This window comes from Acomys russatus, chromosome 3 (assembly GCF_903995435.1).
Source record: "Acomys russatus chromosome 3, mAcoRus1.1, whole genome shotgun sequence".
NCBI lineage: Eukaryota > Metazoa > Chordata > Mammalia > Rodentia > Muridae > Acomys > Acomys russatus.
The window spans coordinates 5,636,040-5,657,311 of record NC_067139.1 but is presented as its reverse complement, the minus strand read 5'-3'; the positions used below and the strand labels follow the sequence as shown (position 1 = coordinate 5,657,311).

The following is a 21,272-nucleotide window of genomic DNA, read 5'->3' as shown; positions in this document are numbered from 1 at the left end:
ACACACCCAGATGTCTGCCTCCTAGGTGATCTAGGCCCTGTGAGGGAGATAACCAATATAACCTATGAGAGAATCAAGGAGAAGGAGCCCTGGAGAATGCACTGTGTGTGCACACAAAAGCCCGAAAGCAGCAGGGAGAACGTGCCATGGTGGTAGTTATCAGAAGAGTGCACAGTGCTTTAATTACCAAGAGGAAGGCTTCTGCGTTACAGCAGCTACGCAGCTGCTTCATCTTGTTGCCCAGACAGATCCCTGCACTTAGTTTGTATGCACGCACACACTCAATCCTTTTTTTTTCCTGCTCATCAATTTGAAACAAACAAACAAACAACCCAAAACCTTGCATATTATTTCTCTTCAAAGGGATGGTGGGCAGGATTATTTACATTTGATGGGTGGAAACGAACATTGTGCAACACTAGGGGCCCTTACCAGAAGTATCTCTGACTAGGATTGAAGATGTATGTACCCTGAGAGCTAGGCTGTTTTGTTGGCATCTGCATCATAAACAGTACTTGGACAGAAGTAGGGAAATGCACACACACACACGCTTAAGGTAGCGCTTCTCCTATTAGCAATTAGAGAAACAAAAAACAATGTCTGAGGGCACAGAAATGGCAAATTATTTCTACTGGTGCTGAGGACTCTCATACAGCATTTAAAAAGCAATGAGGCACATTTAAGGATAGATGAACACCTGAACTTAAGTGTTAACAAGTATTTTCAAATATGTCAATGCGCAGGAAGGACCCATCACACAAAGATTCAGCTTTTAATTGATGAATAAAAATAGGTTTCATCCAACTTGTAATGTCCAAAATTTTGCACGTATATAAATTTAATTTTGTGATTTAAACATTATAAAAGCAATCAAGTGACTTTATAAGAGTATCTTAATTATCAATACTATTTTCCTCCAAAAGACCGAGCATCTTTGGAACTGATAGTATTTTACCTTCCTTTGTAACGTTACATTCTTGAAGGATGTAACCGTAGCATCTATCGGAAAAAACATAAACATAATTTAGTGCCTACCTTCGTGTATAACAATCATACACATATAGTTAGCCTTAAGGCAAAGGTATTACTGAGTGGGAGAACAGAAAAAAAAGGCTTCCTATGTAGGTCTGGGCGGGTTGACATTTATGGTGGAGTCCTAGCATAAACAAGTTCTTAGCAGACAGCTCAGACCAAGGTGCCAGGACCTGAAATCCACCCTGAGGTCTACCGTTCGCCTGCTGCAGCCTGAATTAAAGGAAGAGACTAAAGGACGCCTTCTGCAAAATCCCAGAGAAAGCTAAAACCCAGTACAACCTTGCAGCTGGACACTGGACAGGTACCCTAACTAGCTCTGGATGGTTCCACCCTAGGCCCGCCCATTGCTTCCTTCCTGAGCCGCCTACTGGTCGTCACAAGACTGACAGATCCTCAAACCAACCCGCCTCCTCTGCCATTGTTCATGGTCCGGACAAGCGGCAGCGTCTTTGCGTGAGCAGCGTGTTGACGTCACTGGCGGGCCCGCCCTGCATCCCCGCCCTAGCCCAGCCGGCGGGGGACCGCGGAGCCGGGTCTGCAGGTCAGCGGGCGGCCCGCACCGCGGAGGAGGTAGGTTGTTTTCCTGCGTCCTGCGGGGCAGGTTGCGAAGCCAAGTGTCAGAGGTTCTGGGGCTCGCGGGGCTCTGGCCAGGGCCGCGCGGCCTGTGGGTGCAGCCGCGGTGCGCGGTGGAGCGCGGGAGGGATGCGGGTCCCCGGCCCACTCCCATCCTCACCAGGAGGGTCCAGCCCGGTGCCGCTCACCCTCCTCAAGACCTGGGTGACGTGCTGGTGTGGTCACGCAGGTACTGTGGGCTACTGGCCTTGTGCTTTCATCAGGAAAGCCCCGATATAACAAAACAAAACGAAAATTAAAGCATGAGTCACGAATGTCTTAGCCATGGTTTCAGCACTTTGCTGTGCCCACTCATTCTGCCTTTAGGTTTTTGTTTTTTGTTAAATCTCAGTAGCGTTCTTTTTCTTCCTCTTCTGGTTGGAACATGGATGGACATTGTGGAACTTTTCTTAAGTGTTCTCTTAGTAGGGCAGTTGTGTGTTCACAGATGGAATCACTGACTCAGTCTCTTGACCCTGTACTGGTTTGGGTAAGGTTAGCAAGGCTGAACACAGTAACAAGTCTGACTTCTCAGTGCACTAGAGCTACTCCAGCATGTCCTGGCTGATGTCTTTGTTTAAAGGTCCGAATGTAATTCCCACCTATGCTTCATCGCTCACCATCCACTCCTAGAGCAGGAGTTGATGAAAGACAACAATTTACAGTATTCTGGCTGTGTTTATGAATAAGTAAAATGCTGTATCTGCTACATAATATACATATGCAATATTTTGTATTGTTAGGAAGAATAAAATTTTCTTTGAAACCTTTATGTCTAAGCGTGGACCTTTAAAGATTGTGCTATCAAATGCATTAAAGGAATGAAATTAAGATTTCTCTGAGGACTTACCTTCTCAGGATAGTGATTATTATTTGGACTTAATCATTAGACAGTTTGCACAATGAATGTCTGTCTATGCCACAGGCTGTTTTAGGTGTTGAAAACTGAATATTAAACACTGGATAAGGGTCCTGCCCTTCAATTCCTTAGATTTTTTCTTTTTCTTTTTTTTTTTTTGGTGAAGATAGAATATATGTGCAAATAACATAATTTTAGATAGGAGTGAATGCTAGAAAATCGAGCAGTAAGACACATTGGTATGGTCCTTTATGTGGGATCTAGGAAAATGTCCCTGAAGAGATGATGTTTTGGGTGAGCACTGAATGTTTAGCGAGAGTCATGGGAGGATCAGGAAGTTTCCAGTTACATTGCAAAGGCTGGAAAGGAAGTGTAGGCTTAGTGGAGGGGAGTCTGGCATGGCCTTAAAGGTGGGAGAGAGAGGTTGGTGAGTGCCTGTTGATTGGAGGGGCAGGCATCCTGTGCGGAGTCCACACTTCAGAGGCTCTCTTCTTTTCACTCAGAGGAACCCATACAATCTCAGCAGCTTTCAGTGTAGTCTGATTATGAAATCATTACATTACTTCATTTTTTTTTGTTTTTGCTTTTGCTTTTTTGTTTTTTCATTACTTCATTTTATGTCTTTCTCAGCTCTCTGTTCTCTAGCTCTGCATCCCAGTTAGTTTCCCCTTGTCTTTGTTGCTGTATGCAAGACTCAAACCATCTGCTCATCTCCACCTCTAGCTTTTACCTCCTTACTCCTAGCCTTAAATGATTTCCAATACAGTCTTTACCTGCTTTGCATTTGGAAAGCACTGCCAGGCAGTTCTGCTCTGTCCAAACAAGTGCTAAGAACATCGGCTGTAATTAGATTAGCCTTTCCCATTAGACCTTGCATTACTGACTCAGGATTACTCTGTCTTTATTTAGTTCCTGTAGTTTCTGGGCACGTCACATGCATCCTTTTCTTTCAGACATATTGCAAATACTAAACTTCTCATCAGTTAAGAAAATGTAGCACTAAGTCATCTCAGCTAGACTGATGGGGTCGTTAGCTTTACTTCAGGTCGCTGCGCCATGCTGTACCCCTTCTCCCTGAAGTGTGTAGCAGAATCCACAGGTTAATGATTTTTTCAAAACTTGGCTCCTGATGTTGCATTTTCTAATTCAAGAGCTGGACCCTTTCGGAGGAGACGGGGCCCTGGAGCCATAGATGCGCAGCAGCTTCCAACATTCAGTACATAAAGTGGCCAGAAGTGCCAAATGCTCACCTCCAAGTTTTCATGCTAGGATTTTATTTTGTTCTGTGGCCTTCTTGAAAATCCCATAGCAGAGAGTGTTTGCGTATATCAAAGTACAGCAAGTTAGTATTGAGAAACTAAACTCACTGATCCTAAACTCATAGAAGACAGTTTCAAAGATGAGGCAGTAGTTTTCCTTGAACTAAAATAATCCTTATATTTCCCTGCTTTCTGAAGAAGTATATGTCAGCACTTTCTATGCACCCTTCCTTTTTGTTAGAAGGCTGTCACTTGTAAGTGACTCCCAGTCCATTGGCATATATGGCTTGTAAGTGACTCCTAGTCCAGTGGTACCAACTATATGCAAAACTTTGGGAGGGGAGATTCCAAGGTGTAGGCCAGCCTGGGCAACTTCGCAAGACCCTGCCTCCTGATTAAAAACAAAACAAAACAAAACAAAAAAAGTAGGATTGTAGCTCATGGAACAAACACCTGAGCAGCCATGGGTTCAATCCCCAGTACCTTAGAAAAGTTTCACTCAAGTTTTAATTTCAGAAAGAGTTTAAAGAAACTTAAACATTGTTAATGTTTTCGCAACCTGTTCCTGTTATTCTTAGACGTGAGGTAATGCAGCATGCAGCTTGCTGGTTCTTTGGTTCTGGTAGCAAGTGGAGTTTTCCCATGATTGAGGAAGTGCTTGGGTTGCTCCGTGATGTAATTTTTCTCATGCTACTTAAAAAAAGTAGAAACCAGTTTATAAACTTTATTTGGTTGAGAAACCAGTTTGTTATATGGTTGAGAAATGTGTAGGTAGTCCTAAATTTTAAAAAGGACCACTGGGGGGTGGGGATAAGAAGGACAGCTGGTTGTAAGGTTCTCTTATTTGAAAACTGTATTAGATTACTAATAGTAAAGTTATAAAAATTAAAATCAGTAGGTTAATTTGCTTTCTGGCTGCCCTTTGACCTGCTGTCATAACAGAAATGGAATCTAATGGCTTTAGGCTAATGTTAATAGAATTCTTGAATGTCAGATGATCTTTACATATATACAAAAGAGCATCTTTCACTTTAACCCAAAATATCAGAACTGTATGTTCAGACCAAGTCTCCCTGTCTGTAAGGATACTTGTGGGGCTTATGCCCACATTTGTAGAGACCCAGGCTGTCAGCATCAGATCCCACATGGTTGTCATGGTGACTCCTGTGCCGTAACCATGGACCCTAGCCGTTTCAGTGCTACTGCATGAACTCTGCTTGGCGACTGCCCAAAGTTCTGACTGTACCTCAGAGTCCATTCCAGCCCTGGGCTCTCTCAATAAAGCATTTCTCTTCTCTCATTGATGGAAGCCTTCTCTTTTCACAGCACTTTTTGGGACACCTTCTCTGCAACATGCTTTTCCTTTGTCCCTTTGGTTGTGCCTTACCAAGGGTGCGTCCTCAAATCCTGTTGGCTAAAGTTTAAAAGACTTCATCTGCGTAATACATGGAGTGGGTTTTTTCAGAGTGAAGAGCCCTCTAGCTTTATTTGTGCTTTCATTACTATCTTTTTAAGAAGTGCTGGAAAGCTTTTCTTGGCTTTGATTCCACTGAAGTGTCTTCCTGTTTCAGCTTGGGTCTGACTCCTGTAGTCTCCAGCGGGCCTTGCTTGGGAAACTTAAATCTTTAGATGTAAAAATGTTGAGCACACCTTGCTTCTGAAAAGGTCGTGGTAAAATAGTTCTAGGCATTAATATTGTTACTATTACAGATGGAAAGGCAGAGGTCCAGAGAGACTGACCTGGGGCTCTTGGTTGCTTACTTGGGTCTGGTTACTACTTACAGCTTTGGATGCACTTCAGAACTTTACCAGGAGGCAAGCTTAGACTGTGACAAAATACGATTTTTAAGAGTGTGGATACCTGCCTACTACTTTGGGCGCCACTTCTTGTTTTTAAAATTACATGTAATATCTGTAGGCCCGGCTAGCAATCAATCAAGACACAGACACTTGTCATATTTTAAGATAGCCTTAGTTAACCTGGGGCAGGGCAGATATCAATCCTCTAAATTGCCTCCCATAGTGGGGCAGGCATGGGATCCCTATCTCAATCCCATGCCATCTGCTTCGGATAACTTCTATCAAGCTACCTCCTATCCGTAATCCCAAATACTTGCTCATGTTCTTCAGATGGTGACAGCTGAGGCCTCTCTGATTGCTTCCTTTCTTTGTCAACAGGCTTAGATATGGAAGATACTTTCTGTCTTGCAGTGAATGGAGATCAAAGCCTCAGTTCTCACTCAGGGTCTTTGACTCCAGCTGTTTAAGTGTGGAGGGTCCTTCTGGTCAGGAGCTGGGCTGGGCTGGTTGTGTACTCTTTCAGTTTGAAACATGCCTCTGCTGTTTTCTCCAGTTTCTCATACCCCCTGCCCCCCAATGTTTTGTGACTAGTTATTCTTCACTTTATTAAATGCATGATTTGGCTTAGAACATTTTAAATTGAAAATGCAGTTAATAGATTTCTTATATTTTGTATCTCTCAGGACAATAGACTTTTCAAATAGTGTATATTATTGCTTTTTATAGTATACTATTTTTTATCTTAGAAAAATACATTTCATAATTCCTTGAATTAAGTGGTTCCTGTTTGTTGATTTAATGATGCAGAATCAAGTAATTTCAGTAACCTTTTTTAACGTTTATTTTAGACATTTATTTTTATTTTTTAATTATGTGTGCCTGTGTGTATGTCGGGCTGTGGTTGTATGCACCTGTATGTGCAGGCACCTGTAGAGTCCAAAAGGGAGCATCAGTTTCCCAAGAGCTGGCATTAAAGTGCTTGTCAGCCACGCCCAACAGAACTGAGTCTGTCTTCTGTATAGGAGTTCTGTGCTCTTGATGCCTTGCTGTTCCTCAGCTTCCCCTGCCCTTCTCCTGTCCCTGTGGTGTCGTAAATTCATCAAAGATGACAGCGGCTCTTGAGGTGTTAGAAGTCTCTCCAGCTAGGACTTGCTTTGACATGGTTGCTAGTAATTAGCACAGAAAAGTTTTCTGTGTCCAGAGCTGTTGTGATGGGCTGTGTTAGGGTGTCTCATCCTTAGCGCCACTGACAGATGGGATGTGAAAAGTCTCATTGTACGATGTCCAAGACGATCTGTGACCTCTACCCCTAGGTAGACAACTACGTGGCAAATGCCCCAGGGCTGTGAGCTGATTCATCTCCCTCTTGCCCTGTCCCATTGGGAATTTCTGATGTCTTTATTCCCCAAACCTCTAAGTTAGGTTGTAGTATTATTATGCCTATCTTGAAAAGCACATAAAAACATATAAAAAGGATAATACTGGTATGTAAAAGCAAGCAGTGTTCTTCTTAATTAACTTTTATCCAATGCAGCCCCTCTGACTTAATCAATATCAGAAATCTAAAGATAATTTAAATTATAATAAGCAATAAGAAAAATAAATGCCAGCAGGAGCCAGCTGGTCTAAAAGTAAGCCCAGTGAGGAGGCGGCAATCTGGTGAGTTGGAGAATATTGCCAGTTGCCTATTTTTTTTCAAGAGAAACTAGTAACCTGGGGATTTCATTAGTGGAAATGTTCATCTCTGCACACTGACAGTTAACTGCCTGTTTAGGAAGCTTGTAAGCCAGCAGGTAAACACAGCCCCACTTCTTAGTCCAAGGGCCGGGTTGGAGGTGTATGGAAATGCTGAGCTGACCTAAGGAGATGCGCAGCAGGTGGAAGATGAGAGTCAGGTCCATGCTCAGTGGAGGGCAGGGATGGCCGTGAGGATTCAGGTAAGGCCTCTGCATCACAGGCTTAGTCTTGTGTTCTCAGCCACAGGACTGTGGAAGGAAAGCTGGCCAGCTAACATGCTCTGCACTGAGTCTGCTGCTGACCGTGAGGCCTGCCAGCTTTCAGTGTGACAGGCATTGTTGGTAATTTTTTCTTTCATAGCTTCCCAGTGCTTACATAAAACCTCACAGGGCTTTGAGAACACATGGACTCTGGAATCTGGAATTGAGTGTCTCTGTTCTGGAGAAACAACCACAGCCAGTACCTCACATTGTTTGTTGAGAGCCACTTACCCTGCAGGTCTTGTTTACCTTTCTCTGAAGAAGGAAGTTCTCTGCCAACTTGTAGAAGCACTGAACTCCTGCTGGCCTTTGGTGTTTGCCCTGCCCTCAGGACCTGGTGGCCTCAGCCCAGCCTTATGGGACGGGTGTGCTCATTCCAATGCTGGCTTTTCACAGCTCCCTCTGACTTGTCCACACAATGTTCCAGCCTTCCAGATGTTTCCCTAGTTCCCTCACCTGGGTTCCCTAGACAGAGGCTGACTCACTGGTGGTGCGCATGCTTATGCTTAGTCCATTTTAAGTTGCCTTTCTCTTCCTCCTCATTGATAAGTAGCAGCTTTTCAGGTCATTCTAAGCCTATTTCTTCTAAGGCAAGCCTTTTCTTTTCTTTCTTTTTTTTTTTTTTAAACAAGATTTATTTATTTATTATTATGTATACAGTGCTCTGCCTGCATGTACCTGCAAACCAGAAGAGAGCATCAGATCACATTACAGATGTTTGTGAGCCACCGTGTAGTTGCTGGGAATTAAACTCAGGACCTTTGGAAGAGAGGATGGCGCTCTTAACCACTGAGCCATCTCTCCAGTGACAGCAAGCCTTTTCTTGATGGCATTTCTGGTCACAAACTGGTACTCAAGCTTCTTTTTCATATTTATTTTATACCTTGTTTTCAAACTGCTTGTATAATTTGTACATGAGTATAGGGACAATGCTTTTCTGTCTTACTTTTCCAAGAATAGAAACTGAAATGAATATTCTTTACTTTAGGCTAAGCATACTTGTGTATGTAGGAAATTCAGGGCACAGCCATCTCCCACTATACAGGGAGTTCATGAGACCCTAGCTCAGAAAAAACAAAATATTCTTGGTGCATTAATATAGCATGTTGAAATTCTAAACATGTAATTTTTAAAAAATTCTATATAGGAAGTACCCAGGTTCTATACTCTTTTTTTCTTTCCTTCATTTTTTGAGACAGTCTTTATGCAGTCCTGGTTGTCCTACAGTGGGACATGTGGAATTAGATGGTCTTGAGCTCACAGAGATCCTCTTGCTTCTGCCTTCTGAGTGCTGGGACTAAGGGCGTGCGCTGCCACCCCAGCCCGCTTTCTGTTTATATAGCGCGATTTGTAGTTTATAAATCTAACAAGCAAATAGAATGTCTGGCATGTGTACCATTTTTCTAGGATACAGAGTTGTCTTCTAGAAGGTTTTCTGTTGGTGTTCTTGTTTTCTTACTTTTCCGTTGTATTTTGTTTTTTGGCAGGGCCTCATATAACTCAAGGTGGCTTTGAGGACCTTGCGTAGAGAGGATAACTTTCCGCTTGTGCACCTCCTGGCCCCACCCCTAGAGTGTGTGCCCTACACCTGGATTTCCAAGGGCTTCTGATGTGTAGGAAAAAGTTCCATAGGAGCTTTTGATACTGTGCTTCCTAAAAGACCTCTGAACAACTTGTGAAAATACATGAAAAAATCTTTGGCTTTCATCTTTAAAATTAATGTTTAATCTTTTGAGCTTGTAATTACATCATTTCCCCTCCCTTTCCGCCCCCAAGTCCTCCCATATACCACTCTTTGCTCTCTGTCACATTCATGGCCTCTGTTCTCATTGTTGTTATAAACATATGTTTGCGTGTGTGTGTGTATGTGTGTGTGTGTGTGCGCGCGCGTGTGCGTGTGTACAGCCTGTTCAGTTTGTATAATGTTACCTGTATGTATAGGTTTTCAGGACTGACCAGTTAATATAATAGAGGTTATCTTGAAGGTACCTGTACATATTATACCTATTACACACAAAATGACTGATATAGGATAATTTTACAAATAGGTCTCCTGGCTAGCTTCAGCTGTCTCCTTGACACAGTCTGGAGTTAACCTGAGGGAGGCTCAGTTGGGCGTGTCTCTGGGGGGCACTTTGCAGTATGAGGGCCCAGCCCACTGTGGGAGAGGCATCCCTGGAAGGTGGGCCTGGCCTTCTTTAAGGAAGGCAGCTGAATGCAAGCCTGGGAGTAAGCCAGTGAGCGTCACTCTCCATTGCTTTCTGCCACTGCTGCTGGAGTTCCTGCGCTGATTTCCCTCAGTGGTACATCCTGGCCTGAAGTGTAAACCCAGTAAACCCTTCCCTCTCCAAGTTGCTTCTGGTACTTACCACAGCAACAGAAAGCATGAGAACAGCATTAGCCACCTTTGCTAATGCATGCTGTAGAATAGGTGCATCTTGAGCACATTGTGGTGAGCAAAAGAAGCTCCTCACAAAATACAGCACGTTCATTCATATGAAATATTCCAAGCAAGTCAGTGTTGTCAGGGCAGGGCAATGAGAGGAAGTAAGGACTTACTGTGTAATTGCTATGAAATTTCCATTGGCAGTGATGAAAATATTTTAGAACTAGATAGAGGTGAAAATTATACAATATTGAGAATATGTTCAAAGCTATAGATTGTGCACTTAAATTTTATAATTTTATATTATGTAAAATCCACCTCAGTGTTAAAAAGAGAGAGACTATTTAGCTCATTGTTTTGGAGGATAAAAATCTATGGTCAGATCGCTCCATAGCTCAGCCTCTGGCAAGGGTCCCTGACTGTCTCAGCGAACGGAAGAGTGGACAGGAAAAAGTTCTGTGCAGAGGAGACTACATGGTCAAAAGAGAAGACTGAGAGCCCATGATTGCTCTTTTGCAATCTTGTGCCCTTTTCAGAACCAATCAGTCCTAGAGAACTGCAGTAGTGTCTTTCTCCAGTGAGCCAGGTACAACACCAGGCTCTGCCTCTTAATGCTTTCCCTGTCTGTTACATGACTCTCCACATTGAGACCCAAGATGCTAGCACCTGAGCCTTTAATGGAGGCACCCAGAGTCCTCAGGATCTGTAGAGCGTTTTTGAACGTCTCTGAGCAGTGGATAGGCTGCTGACAGTTAGGTAGCAGGCAGAATGGGCATTCTAGGTGCCCCTGAAGCGTAGCAAAGGTGCCAATGCCACAACCCGTCCAAGGAACTCAGATGCCCAAGCACAGCCGGAGCTCTGCGGGAGGAAAGCTTTGCTTCTGAGCAGAGGGAGGAGGGGGACTTGGAACTAGAAAGACTGGATTGGTGGACAAGAGGTGACTGAGAAAACAGTGAGGGTGCTGGCGAGAGCCTATAGGGGCTATGCTTGTCTGCAGTGAGGATGGTGCCAGCAGCAGTGCTAGCACCTTTTCCTGTTAGAGCTGTAAATAAGGCCTCACTGGTGATTAGTGACTATTCTTAGATATTTGGAAGTGTTTGTAGGTGATGTGTGTATGTCCCGATCTTTGTTGAGTCACTGTAACTTTGATATTGTAATCACTTAACTTTTTCTAAAAATTATAAAATTAAACTTTTTGAGCATGTTTCTTCTTTAAAGTCTTTACAGATACCGAGTAAGATCCTGTTACAGCCAGATATGGTGGAGTGTGCCTGTCATTCCTACCCTTGAACTCTTGGGGTGGAGGCAGAAGGCTCAAGGCTATCCTCTGATGGGTGGCAGTCCCAAGACCAACCTGAGCTAGCTACAAATGAAAGAGGGAGGAAAAAAAAGGAAGAGGAGAGAATGGAGGGAGGGAGAGAAAAAGAGGGAGGAAAGGCGGAGGAGGTTTTTATTGGATATATGTTGCTTTCTTGGAAACATAGTTGCATTGCATCTCTTAGTGCTCTCTGTTCTTTCATGTGATTCCACTTTCTGAGGCACAAATTAGCCTGATAAAGATGATCCTGGAAGTTGCTCCTGATTCTTGTCCTTTGAAGGTCTAGTTTGTTGTATAAGTGTGAAAAACATGTCATGAAAAAAAGGAAAGAAAAGTAGCAGTGCCTTTTTTTTCTTTTTTAAATCCAGGCATTAGTATTTTAAGACTGACATCTCTTGCTCTCGCTCACTAAGATTTCATCTGCAGACGTTTATCTGTGGTAGAGATTAGAAAATTATTTTTAAAGCTGTGGCCTCCATCCTGTATGCATATCCATTATAGGAAATGACCTATTCAAATTTTGCTTGTAAATTCTCCTGCTCATAGATGAAAATGGCGCATCCTTCTACTGACGTGCTCTAGTTCCTGAAAGAGGAAGCTGGTCTCAGGTGACTTCAGTGGAATTTATTCTTATGTATTCCCAAGTATTCCTCCTACAGCCCTTCTTACACTAGAGACCCTAAGGAGCCCATGGGTTGATTTGCCAGCAGCCAGAGTGACATGTTCTGGAGTTCTTAGCCACCTTCCAAACAAAGTCATGTGACGGTAAATGAGTAGGAAGCCGGCTATCTGGAGAGGCTGGTGGAGTTGGCTGCTCACGAGGCTGCCTATGAGAAACGTGACGAATATGTGGTAAACCCCGCCTCAATCCTGGTTTGGGGGATAGAAGATAATGTTTATGAGAGGTCTAACTTTAAAACGAATGCCTTTATTAATTATTTGAGAATTTCATACAGTGTATTTTGATCACACTCATCCCCTCCCCCAACTCTTCTTGGGTCCTCCCACCTCCATAACCAGCTTTTCTTCCCCCCCACCCCCCCAACTTCATGCTTCTGCCCCACAACTGGTCCAGTTTTTGTACACCAATAACTCATGGGTGTGAGACCTGCTCTGGAGTGTGTTTCCTATACCAAGCACCATACCATTAAAGAAAAGGAATTTTCAATCAGATGCGAAAGATCATCAAGTAGGGGTGGGTCCTCATGCTCGCTTTCCTCCTTTAAGCTGGGATTTTATCTGCATTAAACCTGTGCAGAGCTTGGATATGCCATCACAACCACTGTGAGTTTATAATTTCTTTTGCCTCCTCTTTTGGTCTGGAAGCACTATCCTTGAAGTCACAGCTTGTGGCTCTTCAAATCTTTCTGTTCTTTCTTCCACAATGATCCCCTGGCCTTGAGGGAGGGTGTGGGATGGAGACAGCACAGGTAGGGCTTGTGTGGGTAGTTTTGTACATTGACCCAAGATAGAGTCATCTGGGAGGAAGGAACCTTATTTGAGAGAAAGGCTATATCAGATTGCTCGGTAGGCAAGTCTGTGGAACGTTTTCTTGGGAAAGGATTGATAGGGGAAGGCCTAGCATTCTGTGTGCGGTGCCAACCTTAGGCAGTAGCTCGGGAGGTATCAGAGAGGAAGCTGCGCGTGCATGGGGAGGAGAAGTTGGTAGTAGCTTCAGATCCTATCTTCAAGTTCGTACTTGAGCCCCTGTCCTGCCCTTCCTCAGTGCTCAGTTGTGACCTGGGAGTTAGAAGAGGAAACAAACCCTTTCTTTCCCTGAGTTGCTTTTGGTCATGGTGTTAATAACTATAGAAAGCAAGTTAAGGGGCTGGAGAGATGGCTCTGTGGTTAGGAATTCATGCTGCTCTTCCAAAGAACCCAAGTTCAGTTTCAAGCACAGTTTTATGGGGTATGTTATAAACCCACCTATAACTCCAGCTCCAGGAGGGCATCAGATGTGTCGGGCCTCAGTGTTCACCTGCACGCATGTGCATCTACTCATATATAGAACCACACACATACTTACAAAAGTAAACCTAAGAAAGCAAACTAAGATTGGGCTGAACATTCAGTTCTCTTCTTCTCTGCACACTGATCATTTCTGAGCCTTCTCTGCATTAATTGTCGTCTTGCAATAAGAAGCCTCTGCTGAGGAAGCTTCTGATGATGGATCAATCTGAGGGCATAGCCGTGAGTCATCAGGAGGCTTTAGTACAATGTCCTTTTAGCAACATAATAATAGGTTCTCTGCTAGGGCCCATGACCTAATGAGCCAAGGGTTCTCGATCTTGTTGACATTGCCTGTCTAGCCACAGACATTTGGCCTCTTTCACAGTTCACTTAAAAAAAAAAAAAAAACAACTTGGTTACTCCCATAACATACATATCACGATTGCACCAATGAGCATATTTTGCTAGGGCACTATTGCAGCTTGCACGGTTCACAGCTGGGTGAGACAGATGATTACATTTCTCCCCCAGTGTCACGCACATCATTGTCCAGCATTATGAAGGCTAGTCAGTAGGAATGAAGCTTCTGGTTCGGTGCCCACTAATGTTTTCCATGTTGTATGACTCAAGTATGTTTGTGCCATCAATGATAGGGTCTTATTGTCAAATGCTGGAGAGTAACCAACAGCATTGCATTGGCAGTAGCCTACAATTGGGATTCTGTGAGTCTCCACCGGACAACAACCCCAACAGGCAACTAATCCTCTGAGAGTTTGAGACAACAGCGTTTTAGATGCTCTGTGGAGATGAAGTATTTTGAATGTCATATTAAAGCCGAAGATGCAGACTCCATTTGAGCACTAAAGGGTGCCTTTCTAGGAGAGAGACGGGAGAAATGGAGGGTGGTTACTACAGAGACCCTGTTCCAGTTAGCCTGGACTGATAGTAGCTTCTGAAAAACATGAGGAAGAAATCAAAGAACAGTCTTTGCTCCCAGAGCCCATCTCGGAAGAGGCTTTCACTAAAGCAATGATGTTAACATTCCACCCACATGAGGGCATTTCAAGTAACAAGTTCACCAAGCTGATCAATTCTTCAATTGCCTTTTGTACCTCTCTCTATCTCTCTCTCTCTCTCTCTATCTCTATCTCTCTCTGTTGTTCTTAAAAAAAAAAAAAACATTTTCTTTAAAACTTAAAAAACAAATCTGTGTGGGCACGCTGGGTGCATGTCTGCCTGTGTGTGTGCGTTGGCTCACCATGTGGTGGCATCATGTGGAAGTCAGAAGACAATTTGGTGGATTTTGTTTTCTTTTTCTACCTTTATATGGGCTCCAGTGACCAAACTTGGGCAGCATGCTTAGGTTTCATGTTGTTTGATCCACTGACCCGTCTCAGTGACCCTTTCTTTTTAAATTTAAGCCTTTTCATGTTTGTGCTTTGTGTCATTTTCGTTTTTAAGTGTATTCGCACCACTGCACTTACTGTTTTGTTGACTGTTCACGGCCTTTTCTGTAGGGTCCAGGAAAGTTGTCTGAGTGTGATTACTTCCTTATAACCACATTCAGATTACACATGTGTAGTGGGGCATATGCTGCAGTTGTTACATGTTCACTGCAACACGATACCGATATCATGTGAGCTTGTGCCAGCATTGGTCCAGCTGACTGCCAAGTCTCTTCCATGAAAATATATTGTCCCCCAACAGAACTTACCTTACTCAAGAGGTAATACTTTGAGACTATTCTGCTTACATTTAAAACACTTGTTAGCATCAACTAATGCTTCTTGCATAAATAATCCCTGCACTGAGAACTGTAAGCCAACTTTCCTGATTTTCCTCCTCCCACATGGTCCTCCTGCATGCTCCACCTGCTGTTACAATGTAGCCACAATTAAGGTTTGTTTTCCAGCATGAATTCCAACCATCAGCATTCACACTGTTTCACATTGGACAGTAGGTTTAAGACAACTGGCACAGTTATAATACTCGTAACATTTTGTTTCTTGTGTTTTCTAAGAAACCTGTATCTATAAAAAGATTATAAAAGTGTTCTCCACATGCTCTAACAGACACAGAGATAGAAATCCTTTGATATTTCAATTAGCATGCACAATATTGGGCTTTAGTTTGACATTTGAGTGCGTTGCTGGCTGTCCTCTCCCGCCCCGTCTTCCAGCTTGTGATGCCTCTCATGCGTCATATTCTAATGTTTATGTTAGGTCCATGAACCACCTTCAGTTGGTTTTTCTGCTGTTGCATTCTTTGTTTGTTTGTTTTTGTGTTGTTGTTTGTCTTTTTTGTTTCTTCAAGACAGTGTATCTCTGTGTAGCCTTGGCTGTCCTGGACTCGCTTTATAGACCAGGCTGACCTCGAACTCATGGCGATCCACCTGCCTCTGCCTCCCAATTGCTGGGATTACAGATGTTTGGCTTTGTATTAGTTTTTTACAGGATGTAATTACAGGTTTTTTCAATTTTTATATGGCTTTCCTAGTATACTGTACTGAAAACAAGCTTTATTTCTTCATTCCATTGTTTGATATCTTCATCAAATGTCAGATGCCCATATACATATGGGTCTGTTTGGGACCCAACTATATCCCATGATCTGTTCACTTATCCCTCACCTAGTGCTATACTGTTTTGATTACTGACGCTTTATGGAGAGCCTTTAAGATCCTTAGCCTTCTTGCTTTCTTCTTTTTCAAGATTGGCAGATATTCTCCTCTTTGCATTTCTTTTTTTTTTTTTTTAATTTAAAAAGTATATATTTCATTATTTTTTGAGGTTATCAGAACTACATCATTTACCCCTTATCTTTCTTCCCTACAAACCCTCCCATATATTCATTCCTTCTTGCTCTTCTTCAAATTCATGGTCTTTTTTTATTACTTGTTATATATGTGTATACATAGACACATACATATACATTTCTAAATACATGAACACACACAAGCACACACACATATATATTTACATACACAAAGGCAAACTGCTGCTCAGTCTATCTAATGTTACTTGTATCTTTGTTTCCAGGGGTGACCATTTAGTACTGGATAACTGATTAATTTACTGTTCCCTGGGGGATATGATTTCTCCTGCTCTCAGTATTCCTTAGTTTCTTGTAGTTCTTTGTGTAGGGTTGAGGCCTCCTGCACTTTGCCATACATGTTCTCTGTTAGCATGTTCATTGTTATGGTCCATGTTCACCTCAAGGCAGTCACGTTGGTGAGACTTCCTGGCTGTCGCTCTGACATTCATAGGCGACACAGTCTTGCAGCAAGCCATCTGGTCCTCTGGCTCTGACGGTCTTTCTGCCCTGTCTTTAGCATCGGTCCCTGAGCTTTAGGTGTGAGAGGATTTTGTAGATGTCCCTGGGGACTGGGCTCCACAACTCTGCATTTTGATTGGTTGTGATTTTTGGTAATGGTCTCCATCTGTTGTGAAGAGACTGTTCCTTGATGAAGGGTGAGGACTGCACATACCTGTGGGTATAACATAAGGACAAATGTTTAGGATGTAGGTAGGGATTATGCTGGTTTACTGAACTGGCTGCCACTAATAAGCAGGACAACCTCCATGTCTGTCCTCATAGGAAGGCACACTCTGCATTTGCATAAAATAATACACAGATGGGAGTCCGTTGTTTTCCAATGATCATACAAAATAATGGATTTTCTTATTGCATCTCTATACACTGTTGATCCTCATGGCGGCTGTTTACTGTCTGGGTGTTGCCACTTTTGTGTGGAAGCAGATGGGGTTGAAATTTGTTTCCACTTTGTACCCAGCACAGTGACAGACGCAGTGAAATGACCTGGAAGATGCAAACAAGTCCCTGGAAGCAGAAAGCATCTTTTTGTTCTCTTTCTCCTGAGGAAGCCACATGATATGTAGGATAGTTTTGCTAGAGGCCCAGTTATGTGGGTAAAGAAAGCACTGCGCAGTGTGGCGTGCTCTGTCTGCAAGCACTGCTTGAGTGGCCCCTCCCTCAGATAGGATCACCTGCGCTTAACACACGCATCAGCAAAGTAACCTGGGGAAAACACACATGCTCATGTGCTTTTGTTGTCCCCTAAGTCAGAATATCCTGTAGAAACTTGTCACTTAGCCTACTCATGGTTTGCAGACATTGACACCGTCACTTCATGTCAGCCAGCTCTTCCGTGAGAAGAGACCATCAACACTTCCTGGGACAAAGAGGGTAGTGTTTTCAACGTTGTGGACCATAGGTTTTCTTTTTTGCAGATGTTCATTCTTGCTGTTACAGTGCAGAAGCACCCAAGACAGTACAGATGACATGGCAGGGCTCTAGTGAACCATCCAGAAGCATGCTTGGCTGACGTGGACAAAAATAATTGATGTAGAGGCTTTAACTGAGTTTATCTGCTTCAGCTTGTTTCTTGTGCTCTGCTCATCTTTCCTGACAAGAAAATGCTGGAGAATTCGACAGACAGGGCAGCCCTGGTCCTAACACAGTTTGAAAGCAAGGTGCACAAGGCAAGAGTTGCTTAGCTCTGAATTTGAAGGCCTGTGAGCTTCAGAACAAATAAAGGTTGTGTTAAGTTCTCCATACTTTGTCTGCTCAACCTAATTGTAACAAGAGCTAGGATGCTCTTGACCTAATTGACAACGAAATCTTATGCAAATATTTTCAAAATTTAAAGCATCATTTTTTTCACAGCACGCTGAAGTTGATTCCTACAGAATGTCTTGCTGGTTTGCTGCTTGTGAAGAGACAAGTAACCCAAACACTGTGGGCTGATGCCACCCAGTTTGGAGGGATGTAAAAGAGAGCTGGATACATTCTTGGTCAGTTCTGTACAGAGTCCTAGCAGCATGGCATGTGCACTCATCCTTCCTGTTTTAAGCTTACTGTGTACCCAAGTACACTTGTAAATGGAAGAAAAAGGAGAAAAAAACCTCTATCACTCATAGATAGCCTTCGCTAGCATCTTATATATTTCATGAGTGTGACCTAAGGAATAAACTTAATAGTCATATATACACACGAATGTGCTCCACTTAGCATAAGAATTTTAATGCAGTTCTTATAACCTAAGCGTTAGCTTTACTCATTATAAAGACTCATGAGGGTCCATTTAAATCAGCCTTACATGGCTATTCCATATAACAATATGTCTAATTGTTCCTTTCATTAAGTAGCAGGTTACTTATAGAAATTTTATGATAAAATTTTTCTAATGTTAATTTTACTAAAAGACTACACATATGTGTGCATGTAAATGCATGTAAAACATTTAACATTTTTTAACAGTCAACACTCCACTGGAACTACCAAGTGAACATAGCTTGTCACCCAATGAACACAGCTGTGTTATTACTACTTGGGTCAAAAGATAGAGCTTTACCAAGTTCCCTAAACACACTCCTGCATTGAGCCTAGTCACTGTGCCCTTCTCTTCCTCCAAGGCAACCACCTCCTGACCCCCAGTGCTGTAGACTAGCAGTTGCATTAAATGTCTGTGGCTTGGTTTATTTCCCTTAAATAACTAAAAGTAGAGTCACTATAGCAAGAGGTATATTTTAAAATAACAGTTCATGTTGTTAAATTTCTTTGGAAATAATAAAATACCCCCACCACATTGTAATAAATGTGTGGATGGACTTTTTTGCCTGAGTGTGGGAAAGCGGAGAGTAGAGCCAAGTGTCAGGAAAGAGAATGGGACATGAGTAAGACCCAATGAGCCTCCCAGCCTTGGCGGGAATCTTAGCAGTCTGCTCCTAATCTGTTTTATTCATCCTAAAAATGATGCTGGTCTGGACACTGCCAGTCATGTGACAATTAAAAAGGCAAGTGTACAAATTTGGACACAAGTACCACCAACTTTTTGTTCACATTCATCGCCAAAGCAAAACATGAATGTCAGTGGAGTCGGAAGCACAAACGATCCTCCCCAGGGAGAGGCACCACTGGATGGGAAGCTGGAACGCCCCGCAGTGAGCACCCCCAGTTCTGCTCAGTAACCTCACCTCATCCGTGAGGAGTCCTCTCAGTTAGATTATTCATCTTCAGTCTTATTTTTGATGAGACATTCCAGGTCTTGGGGAGCCCCTCCAGGTCTTGGGGAACCCCTCCAGGTCTTGGGGAACCCCTATATGGGACCATAACTTCTGTAATTATCAGTGTGGTATTTGCATAGTGCTGAACTTTTGGGGAGTATACACGCTGCCATCCTAAGAAGATGCCCAGAAAGCATGCTTGTTCATGAAGAGCAGGTGGGGCAGTGCTAGTTCAGGATGTCCTTCTGCTGGGAAGCAGTCCTCACTAGGGCCTGTGCTATAGCTAGGCTATGTGTTCTGTTCCGATCTCTCACTCTGCTTCCTACTGTAACTTCGTTCTCTTCTTTATTGGCATTCTAATCCAAGCAGTAATATTGAGTGCAAGTGATGTTTCTTATTTTATTTCCTCTTTGCTTCTGTCAAAACATGAATGTCTATGTCAAAGCACTGTGGCTCAGTGAGACCAAGTTTCCCAGTCGTGAGGGTGCCGGGTCGTGTGACCGCACACAACGTCTCATGTGGATGCTCTCTTCTCTTCTCTGCAGGCTGCTTCTCACTAGGGATGGTGGAGTTGGTGGAGACTCCTTCCATCCTCCTCCAGGGTGAACCGCCTGCCAGAGGCCATGGAGAGCACTCTCACCGGGAGCCAGAGCTCACACGCTTCCCTGCGAGACATCCAGTCCATCAACCCCGCGCAGCTCATGGCCAGGATTGAGTCCTATGAAGGAAGGGAAAAGAAAGGCATATCTGATGTCAGGAGGACTTTCTGTCTCTTTGTCACCTTTGACCTCTTATTTGTAACTTTACTGTGGATAATAGAGTTAAATGTAAGTTGATATTACTCATAACTTCTCCTTTCCCAGAAGTTTAAAAAAAAAAAGTTTAAATGTCTTTTCTCATTTTGTCTTATTGAGTGAATTACATATTTTTCCAAAAGATGCTTTACCTGTCTCTGGCAGATTTAAGCTTTTCCTACTTTCTATTGTTAGTGTGTGAAACACATCTGGGAAACTTAAGATTCACTTCGTCTGTGATTTTTGAGATTTGATTTCCTGGTTCTTAGCTTAATAACACAGAACTGGAAGTACACAGCCTGTTGAACAAATTAGCTTTCTGTCTTTATAAAGCTTCTCTAGGACGCAGCTCCGGTGACTGCGCACAGACTTATTCGTCTGTGTCTCTCCTTTGATTTGAGTAATTGAGGAAAACCTGACTTAAAAAGCAAAAATAATTATTTCTTGGGTCTTTTTAGATAAAGGTTTACCAGCTCTTTCTCTTAAAAACAAACAAACAAACAAAAAACGTTGTGGCTGGAGAGATGGCTCAGTGGTTAGGAATACTGGCTGTTCTTGTAGGGACTCAGGTTCTATTCTAAGCAAGGACATGATACCCCACAGCCATCTGTACCTCCAGGTCTAGGAGATCTGATCCCTCTTTGGCCTCTGAGAGCACCAGGCACACCCATGATCATAGACATACATGTAGGCAGAATGCTCATATATGTAAAATAATTTTTAATATTCAAATATATGTGTAATATGCTTCTGAAATATGCTTGCTATATTATATCTGCTATTTAAACCCCTTGGTTAAGATTTTGAAAAAGAGATTATTCTTCATATTCTCTTGAGCAAATTCTAGAATAATTTGGAGAACTTTGCAATTATGTTTCCCAATAATTATCTGTATAAGTACTATCAAAATAAAAATCCAATATAAACTTTAACATATTACTTTAAATTCTCTAGTTGTATATTAATAAATTTAAAATAAAAAGGTGAAATTTATTGTAATAATGCATTCCGTTAACCCAGATATCTCAAAGCGTTGGGTCTGGTTGCTTGTATTCGCCACCCCCAAGCCAGGCCCTTCTGGAAGGCTGCTCTATGCTGCCACCGGCTTCCTTGGCTGTCAGTGCTTCACGTCATGTGTCAGCCACGCAGGCCTCCTGCTTCCAGACTGGGGCAGGCTCCTGTCTGCCTTAAGACTTCTATAGAGGGCTCCTTTCGCATAAAATACTAATTTCCTGT

General features: G+C 42.8%; 1 protein-coding gene across 2 annotated transcripts in view; it reads left to right on the top strand.

Moving 5' to 3' along the window:
- The first annotated feature begins 1,475 nt into the window (after positions 1–1,475).
- Stard3nl (STARD3 N-terminal like) overlaps positions 1,476–21,272 on the top strand; it is a 36,140-nt gene continuing 16,343 nt past the window's right edge. Inside the window, exons 1-2 of one of the 2 annotated variants that reach the window (XM_051168218.1) lie at positions 1,476–1,605; positions 19,788–20,069. In XM_051168218.1, coding sequence (XP_051024175.1) covers positions 19,866–20,069 — 204 coding nt within the window. In that variant the 5' untranslated portion in view covers positions 1,476–1,605; positions 19,788–19,865. Of the gene's footprint in view, positions 1,606–17,953; positions 18,031–19,787; positions 20,070–21,272 lie in introns of those variants that run through there. The other variant, XM_051168226.1, reaches the window with a different exon arrangement.